Source organism: Mytilus trossulus, chromosome 11 (genome assembly GCF_036588685.1).
Source record: "Mytilus trossulus isolate FHL-02 chromosome 11, PNRI_Mtr1.1.1.hap1, whole genome shotgun sequence".
Lineage (NCBI taxonomy): Eukaryota > Metazoa > Mollusca > Bivalvia > Mytilida > Mytilidae > Mytilus > Mytilus trossulus.
The window spans coordinates 6,948,382-6,958,128 of record NC_086383.1 but is presented as its reverse complement, the minus strand read 5'-3'; the positions used below and the strand labels follow the sequence as shown (position 1 = coordinate 6,958,128).

Below are 9,747 nucleotides of genomic sequence, written 5' to 3'. Positions count from 1 at the left end.
GTTGTTTAACTAGTTCTTTCTTCTTAAAGTAAAAAGCAATATGCAATATACATGTATTTAATGGAAATATTGTATATCATTGAATAATAATACAATAGAGTAGATTCGTAAAAATAGTCTGTTGTTGTAATCCTCCGATCTTTGAAATGTGTGTATTTTGATATTTCTCTATACTGGTGTCATTGATAAAATATGTGACGCTATAATCAAAAGTTATAGATGCATTTTGTTCTTTTTTTTTTAACTCTATTTGAGTGTTATCCTATTAACTTTGGTTGTAGTCTCTTTTAACCAAAAACTGAAACAGCTGGAAAAAAGAAAAAAGTTAATTTAACATATTTCTTTTAAAGCTCATACGGCATGCTTCATGATATGACCTTCAACATCTATAGTTCTCATAAACATGTTTAACCCCACCGCAATTTTGCGCCTGTCCCAAGCCAGGAGCCTCTGGCCTTTTTCTTGTATGATTTTAAATTTTAGTTTCTTGTGTATAATTCGCAGTTTAGAATGACGTCCATTATCACTGTACTATTATGCATATTTTAGGGGCCAGCTGAAGGACACCTACGGGTGCGAGAATTCTCGGTACATTGAAGACCCATTGGTTGCCTTCGGCTGTTGTTTGCTCTATGGTCGGGTGGTTGTCGCTTTGACATATTCACCATTTCCTTTCTCAATTTTAATTTTATTACCTCTGTTTTTTTGTTTCCTTTTAAATGATGATTCTTATTATTGTTTGCATAGTTATGACATCAGAATAAGGTTATAAATCAATTCATATTTGCTTTCGTTTCATAGTCGTTATTAATCATGGCAAAACAAAATAAGGCAACGCTTGGTGTATAATGGATGTGTTTGAAGATGGATATCTTATAATTTCGCGACAAAGCTTGTTCTATTTAAAATATTTTAATTTCAACTGTATGTTTGGGAAGCTTTTGTTTCAATAAATGAGCAAGCACTTATTACAAAGAAATATGTACGATATTTGTCATTTTATTGGAATTAAATGTTGTTGTTTTTGCATTTCTTTCGTCTATAACCATCCACATCACGTTTTTGTTCTTCAAGATGACTTTGGTATTATTTCTGGTATTTTTTCATGTACTGTTTTGAGGTCTTCAGTATTTACGAGTACTTACGATTTCTGAAAATAACTGCCGCCGAAGCTTTATCTTCTCCAAAATCATTCGTGGCCGTACATGTGAGTGTTCCTGATTCAAGCGTTTTGAGTGCAAAAAGAGTCAGCACATGTCCATCCTGGTGAAGTTGATTAGAAGGCATTTTTGTTGATTCTTGTGCAAACTAAAAGAAAACCAAAAGTGTTAGTATCTTAATGTCATAGTTATGTCTTTTATAACTACATACAGACTTGATTTCTCGACGTCGTCAATTTATATAGGTCATGCGGACATTCAGACCAACTATCAATTTGTATACTTATGCATATGGATGGCTCTACAATCTGTCGAGCATTGCAAAAGGTCATGATTTTCTTTTACTGTTAGTGACGTCTCCACATTTAATCCATTGTTTGTTGAATGAGTACTAAAAGATATGTAAGTCTCAGACGCAAGCCTTTTATTCTATTAGTAAGTTTTGCTTTAAACTAGCGGTCAGTGATTGTAAGTACTCAATTACTGATATGGGATGTACAAGTACCCAGCCACTACCGCTTTATTTTTGCATATCTGATGAGTTAAAATTTTAAAATAGATTTTACCAATTTATTCTTGTGTTTTGCTTTTACATCATTGTCCAACAGTACCAATGGCGCCGTTTAACTGGATTAAGGTTCATCATTACAATTGGAAAAATATGGCCGTATTTTCACCTCTAAAACTACTCTGTGTACAGACTTACCTTGCTATTTGGAAAGTTTTATTTCCTAGCATCCACTAGATATATGAAAGTTAAATGCATTTTGTTATTAAGAAAGATACAATCTTTTTTCGTTTTTGATGGACATTTTTTTCCTTTCTGCAGAAGGTGTAAACAAGACAAACCGTTTTTTTACCTGAGGAAGCATCTCATAGTTGTACCACAACTAAGTTAATTTTCACACCTTTTGCATGAAGGAAAAAAAATGCTCATCAAAATCCAAAAGAGATTTTATCTTTCTGAAACACAAAATGCATTTAACTTTATTATATCTAGTGGAGTCCATGCATTAAAACTTTTCCAACTTCACAGGTAAGTCTGTACCCAGAGTAATTTTTGGCATGTAAATACAGCCATATTTGTCCGTTTGTTATGATGAACCTTAACTCTCCCTCTCCCTGCCATATTTGGATGTACTCATACCAAGTTCGGTGAGTGTAATTAAGTGGTTGTACTTTGTTGATGTGTGTCATATTAGTTTTTCGAATTTTGGATCCTCAAGGCTCTTCAATTTTGTACTTTTTGGGCTTTATAAATATTTTGATATGAGCGTCACCGAAGAGTCTTCTGTAGACAAAACGCGCGTCTGGCGTACTAAATTAGAATCCTGGTACCTTTGATAACTAATTAGGTTCATAATATTGTTTACAAATCAGACTATTATAGCTGACTATGCGTAATTAGTTTTTGCTTATTGTTTGAGGCAACGCAGTGTTCCATGGTTTCATTTTCTGATTCATTTGGACTTTTGAGGAGTGTTGTAAAATTTGAAATCCTTTTACAACTTCTTATTTGTATTTATTCATTTAATACAAAGCCAAATCACAATTTCAAAAGAAGTCTTACTGGCAGTAAAGAATATTGGCGCAATTGTGAAAAATTCGGAAGACAAATTGCAATACATTTTTTATCGTATCTTCATCATAATGTTGTTATAAATTTAGTTCAACATTCGATTACAAAAGAAACAGGCAAGTCCGTGCCTTCGCCTATAATGGTTTACTTTTATAAATTGATATTTGGATAGAAAATTGTCTCATTGGCACTTATACCACATAATCCTATGTCTATTGATATCTATGTTACTTACTGACTTGAAAGACCACGTGATTGACGGGTTTGGATGTCCAGTTGCAATACATGTAAAATTGCGAGACAATCCGACCATTATGACAGCTGTTGTTGGAGGAATCACTATATGAGGCGTATCTAAAGAGTAAAACAAAAACTGTACATTTCTAATGTTATTATGAATACCTAAATAATTCTCCAATCCCAAAATAATTTGAAACGTTGTGTAAATTGACAATTGAAATTTGCCCTAACAGAAGTGTAATCGTGGTAAAATCAAAAGCATTTAGATAATTAAAACCAAGCCGTGTAATGATGATTATGAAATATTGTTTTGAATATATACAGCATAAAAGCAATAATGGGTAAACAAGGTCGGAATTTTTTTTCAATTTATTTGTAGAATAAATTGAAATTGAAAAAATTAACAACCCCAAACAATAACAAAAATAACAAAAAAGTAGAAGGTCCACACACCGAAACATTGATAACTAAAATTTTAGCAAGAAATCTGTTAGTTTCAAATAACTATTATAACGTGTTTTTCTGAGGACGTGAACTACTGTAGGTTGTGAGTTGAATTTTGCATGTGGTTAGTTTGCTCGACTCTTATCGTACATGTAATTGACTTAGATAGTCAGTTTTCAAATCTAAGTTTGGCGATTGATTCTCTTCGGGTTCTCTATCTGATTAGACAAATAGTGCTGCCAGTGACGTTACTTCTTCAATCAAATGAGCTGATGTTTGAATAGTGCAATATTTCAAAAATTTATTTATTTCACTCTAGTCTTACGAAAATGAAATTGTTTTGAAAGGTATGAGAAGAAGACATCAACAATAACATATGTCCATATAAACAGCATTTTGAAATATCATTACATACCATACGTGACTTGAAGTAATATTTTTACTTCATTAGTTCCTACGTCATTACTTGCGACACACGTGTAAGAACCTGTTGTTGTATTTGTCACATTCCGTACAACTAAGATGCTTCCAGATGTTTGTAGTACTTTCTGAAACATACAATTTCATTTTCGAGTTATTCAATAATTACAATGTCATCAAAGTCAAAAAAGATATTAAAGAATAAAATGTACGATTTATTTAGATAAGCATACATGTACGTCAATAAAGGTTGTATAAACTAATGAAATAGTAAGTTAAGCTTTTAATCTTACAAATGTTATTTCTAAATACTCAAACTAGAAAAATAATCTCCTGTTAGAGTTTAAAAAAATCATAAAAAATAAAATCAAAACGAAGACTATTTCTTTTACATTTCTATATGTAAACTTCTTTAGTCGGGATCAAGCATTTAAGATTTCTTTTCGGTTATTTTGTAACTGTCAAACCTTGGCTTAACTGTACTATTCATTCCAAAAAAATGACAAATACTTTGTGGCATCAACAATCAGTTGTGTCAACAAAAAACAATCTTATTTAAAAATATCTTAACAATTACGAGTTAACTTTTATCAGAGTTAAAAAGTAGAATAATTTGCTAATTTTATATTTAAACCACTATCTGATATCATGTTATCTTTATATAAGTATGAATTGTTTGAATATGTTTCGGTATTTTATTCATTATTTTAGTGCTTATTTTCATGTATATATAATATACTAACATTGTTATATTTCCATGTTATAGAAGGTGTTGGGAATCCCGTTGCCTGGCATACAAGTTTTGCATTAGTATAGTAGTCAACTTTAACTGTAGATAATGATGAATGTATGACAGGTGCTGTGTGGAGTTGGGCAGGTTTTGCTGAAAAAAAAACTTGCTTCGTGATCAATAGAAATTAAAGGCAACAATAGTATATCGCTGTTCGAAATTCATAAATCGATAGAGAAAAAACAAATCCGGGTAATAAGCTAAAACTGAGGGATACGTATCAAAAATAAGGGAACTACGACTCAACAGAAACACAACAATCAAATGTAACACACACAGAAACGAAACGTGATTCAAAATGAAAAGATCTTTATTTTCAAAAAACATTTGTAATAAACCTTCCTAAATAAAGGCAACAGTTGTATACCGCTGTTTAAAACTCATTAATCCATAGACAAAAAACAAAATCTGGAATAATAAACTAAAACAGAGGGAAACGCATTAAACATAAGAGGAGATCAACGACACAACATTAAAATGAAACACACACATAAACGGACTCAGCATTAGACAGAATCCTATGAGATAACAAATAAAACATCAAAACCAATGCATGAATTTGGGATAGATAAGTACCGTGACACGTCTTATAGTGATGTTAATTCACACTAAAAAAAAAGAAATAAAAACGACACAACGGAAAACAACGTTAAAATGTAATACACAAAGAAACGAATTATGCTATTGTTTCAGAAAAAGGGAGAAGGTTTGGGCCCATTAAAACGTTTAATCCCGCTGCAAATGTTTGCACCTGTCCTAAGTCAGGAATCTGATGTACAGTAGTTGTCGTTTGTTTATGTAATATATACGTGTTTCTCGTTTCTCGTTTTGTTTATATAGATTAGACCGTTGGTTTTCCCGTTTGAATGGTTTTACACTAGTAATTTTGGGGCCCTTTATAGCTTGTTGTTCGGTGTGAGCCAAGGCTCCGTGTTGAAGGCCGTACTTTAACCTATAATGGTTTAATTTTTAAATTGTTATTTGGATGGAGAGTTGTCTCATTGGCACTCACACCACATCTTCCTATATCTATAACATAACAATGGCCATATTCCTGACATGGTACAGAATATCTTTAAAATGAAATAAAAGTGGGGGTAAACCTTGTTTTGTGGCATGCCAAACCTCCCTCTTTTATGGCCAAGTGAAATATAATATTAGAATGACAACACAGTATTACAGGACTACAATATAAATAAATAAAAGAACACAATTCAAAAAGAAACACATGAATAATAGCTAAAAAAAGGCAACAAGTTTAAAATTTTAATACGCCAGAAATGAATTTTGTCCACACAAGACTTACAAGTGACGCCCATATACAAAAATTTGAAAGCCGAAACAAGTACAAAGTTAAACAGCATCGAGGACCAAAAGTAAAAAAAAGTTGTGCCAAAAACGGCCAGGGTTTTCTGTTAGGTACGAGATCATTCCTATTATTTAGAATGATATATACTTTTGCAAACAGTAAATTTTATAAAATGACTATACAAAAGATATAAATGATAAAACTGAAGTATAAACTAATTATAGGAAACAATCGAAAGACTTTACATAACCCGATAAAAATCATGAAAATGCAACACAAAAATTAGACACATTCGAATAAATTAAAACCTCAACGCCAAGTGACGTCATATTAACATTTTAAAAAATGACAAAAAAATGACGTAAGATTTAAATTTGTAAAAAGATCATCAAAAAATGAAAAATGACGTGACATTTGAATGAATAATATAGATTTTAGATTGATTTAAGATTATATTTGAACTAAATACTGATATTTCATTTGATAACAATGCACAATTCAATACTAATTAATAGCAAACTAAGATAGCAATATCATATAGCTATGTCCGGTTTGTTTTAAAACTTCAAACGTAAAACATCGTACAGAATCAAATTTAATAAATGAAGGTGGTGATTAATTTTCTTTACCATAACACATGAATATAATAAAAAAGACGTCAACACAATTGACAAAATCCGATGAGAATTACAAATATAACATTGAACATTTAAACTAAATACATGTATTTGGAATAGATAAGTACCGTAACACGTTTTATAGTAATGAGAGATCACACTCAGCAAAACAGTCACAATCGGGAATAAGTCACGTTTGGTAATAAAAAGATTAGACGACGAAATGAAAGACCACAATCTACCATGTGTCAATTTTAATCTGTCCACCTCATAACTTTGTTGGAGCAGTTTCTGCGTAAGGAGCACACTCCTGTATATGAAGTGCGTATAGTGTGAACAAGAACGAGAATAATGTATCAATTGTGATATTGAAACACCATACGAAAGGGCAGAGGGTATGTTACTGCTGAGAAATGGGAAATCGATAATTGGGAAGTTGAAATCGTCCTGTTGCTCATAGATTTTCGTGTGAAGTTTTCCATCTGCGTCAATATTGAGGAAAAGATCAAGATATGAAGCAGTCCTTCTAGTATACATAAAATTTCAGTGAAAAAAAGTTCAATTTGTTGTTAAAAGAAGACGACAGATTCAAAAATGGACAATCAAACCATAAAAGTCAAAATCAACTGACTTAGCCGTGGCATAATACAAAAGAAAACAATACAATAAACAATATTACTAAACAACACTGTAATTTTGAAAATTAAATAAAGTACAGTTATCGTATCACCAACTGAAAATAATCTTTGTTCGGGATCTTTATCACCTAGTGGCAACTGTTCGGTAACAAACGCACTTTCATTGGCAGCGCATCAATATTAACGGTGTCAGCTCTTAACTACATTACTGTTATTCCAATTATGAAGTATAAGTTAGAGCTTGCAAAATTGTATTAATTTGAATTAAAATTAAAATTTGCGAAACTCTTAGAATTATTTTGGCGTAAGGACGTCATAGCTTAACGTGATGTCATATGAATAAAAAATACCAACTGAAGGTTTATAGGTTAACTCTACGATTAAAGTTTAGATTTAATCACACCGAAACGGCGATTTGAACGTAGGTTGTATTTTTAATAATATTGTAGTTAACGAACATTTGATTACAAAAGTTCAATTATGGATTTGACGTGAACTTTTAAACAGTAGAAATAATTGCATCCAGTTTAACAAGATCTTTTTCAGAAGCTTTAACATACTATTGATATTTTACAATTGTGTTAGTGGAGCTCCACTCACATATGTAATTTGGATGAACCAAGCGTCTTACGTTTGAAAGTGTGCACTTGATTTGTTTATTCTTATTTGCAGCTATTCACATCTATCACCTGCCTTTTTAAATCTATGACACTTAATTTGTATAGAGACTTATTTTTTTCATTGAACGCTTCATATATATTTACCTGTAATAGTGACATGTACAACTTTGATATCTGTTCCCATTTCATTTCTCGCCGTGCACATATAAAGTCCACCATCAAACAAGGTTATGTTTTTAAACATCAAATAATGAAGGACCTGTCTTGCATTAGAGGGAAGCGATACTTTCTTTAAAACAATAACAGGGAATCAATGTTAAGTATGTAAAACTCGAAAAAAACCTTAACAATAATATTACATTTATCTAGATTTAAAAAAAATTTAAATAACAATATTTGATTTTGTTTATTTTAAAGCGTAAACGATCCATAAAAGAAGAAAAAAGTAATTTAAGTTTTGTATTATTATTTCAGCCTGGTAGTACACAGTTTGTTAAACAATTGCAATACTTTATTTTCTTTTTATTGTATTTTACTGTGTTTATTTTTTCCTTTGCTTCCATTTTGTGACCTCAGTCCAAGTATATGGTGAAAACATATATCATTTAAAATGTTACGCCGGAGCAATGACCACGTGATGCAGAATTATAAACATGTGTAGGATTGGACACATGAATTTGCGTTGTTTGTTTAGGGAAAATAACCGACATAACATAAAAAAAGAAACGCAAGGTACATATACCAACAGAAGTACAAAATAAATTCACATATCACAAACATACTGAGCTTTCATCACAAAACAGGGTTAAAAAAAGATCATTTACATTGATACATAGATTTCACATAACTCAATACAATAGATTCCACAGTGTGCAATCTGAAAAAAAAATTGGACTATTTATGAGTTTTTAAGACCTCAAAATTAAATAAAAAGCTATACCTACATCAATCGACTCCCATGTAATATTCGGCAAAGGAATTCCCTCAGCAAAGCATGGGATATATCTCATTCTAGATCCTTCATCAAATGTTATTTTTGCAGCCATGAAAATTTGTGGCGCTATCTTAATTGCTGGAACTTTTAAAAAAATTTAAATATACAGCTTATGTATTAAAATGGATTGTGTTTTACGGGCAGAAATAATGATGATATTAGGACAAACGATTTATTTTTGTCAATATATTTATTATACTTCTGAAGGCCACCCCGGGTGCAGGAAATTATTGCTGCCTTGCAGACCCATATATGGCCTCCATCTGTTTTCTGTTCTATCATCGGTTGGATGTCTCTCTGAAATATTCCCCATTTCCATTCTTTATTGTATTCTTCTGTCGACAGTTCAATTAGTGGGGTTCGTTTTGCTTATTCTTTAGTTTTCTATCTTGTGCCATTTGTACTATTATTTGTCTGTTTGTCTTTTTTCATTTATGTTAAGCCATGGGGCTGTCAGTCTATTTTCGATTTATGAGTTTAACTGTCCCTCTGGTTTCTTTCGTCCCTCTTTTTTAATGTTATTATTTAATTATAGCTGATATAACCATTGAAGAATTTATATAAAAAAATAATTTGCTAAAGGCACATTTCACCAAATAACCAAGATAGTTTTAACAGAAGCTCATACATTAAAAAAGAAAGAGACACCCATTCTAAAGATAAGGCACATAACTTAAACAACCAATTATATATAACATACTATGTTGGCAATATTCCCCGGTATAACCAAGTTGACAAATACAAAGTGTTCCGTTTGAAACGTCTTTACATATTCCTCCATTCATACAACTTGAATTGTCACATTTGCTAATATCTGAAAAAATTAATGATAACATGATTTAAAGATTTTTCAGACAGTAAAGTATCAAACCTCTAATCTAGTTGTACGGACATCTCTGTAACTAGGTTGACAGATCTGATTTTGAGCTGATAACC

The 9,747-nt window shown here is 31.4% G+C and overlaps 1 protein-coding gene across 1 annotated transcript; it reads right to left on the bottom strand.

Moving 5' to 3' along the window:
• Nucleotides 1–218: 218 nt before the first annotated feature.
• Nucleotides 219–8,863, bottom strand: LOC134689672 (matrix-remodeling-associated protein 5-like). Its single transcript, XM_063549637.1, has 7 exons — nucleotides 8,762–8,863; nucleotides 7,962–8,106; nucleotides 4,587–4,726; nucleotides 3,839–3,971; nucleotides 2,975–3,093; nucleotides 1,146–1,308; nucleotides 219–307 (listed from the first exon to the last, which is right to left on the bottom strand). The coding sequence occupies exons 1-7, from the start codon at nucleotides 8,861–8,863 to the stop codon at nucleotides 288–290; spliced, it is 822 nt and encodes a 273-aa protein (XP_063405707.1). The 3' UTR covers nucleotides 219–287.
• Between the last annotated feature and the right edge of the window lie 884 nt (nucleotides 8,864–9,747).

What these genes read in the sequence shown, in the direction of transcription:
- LOC134689672 (XM_063549637.1), bottom strand. Translation starts at nt 8,863, where the DNA reads ATGGCTGCAAAAATAACATTTGATGAAGGATCTAGAATGAGATATATC. An exon ending in TCACGTGGTCTTTCAAGTCA is followed by an intron (nt 1,309 to 2,974) that starts GTAAGTAACATA and finishes GTTTTCTTTTAG; the next exon opens with TTTGCACAAGAATCAACAAA. An exon ending in GGCAGTTATTTTCAGAAATC is followed by an intron (nt 308 to 1,145) that starts GTAAGTACTCGT and finishes TCTTTTTTCCAG; the next exon opens with CTGTTTCAGTTTTTGGTTAA.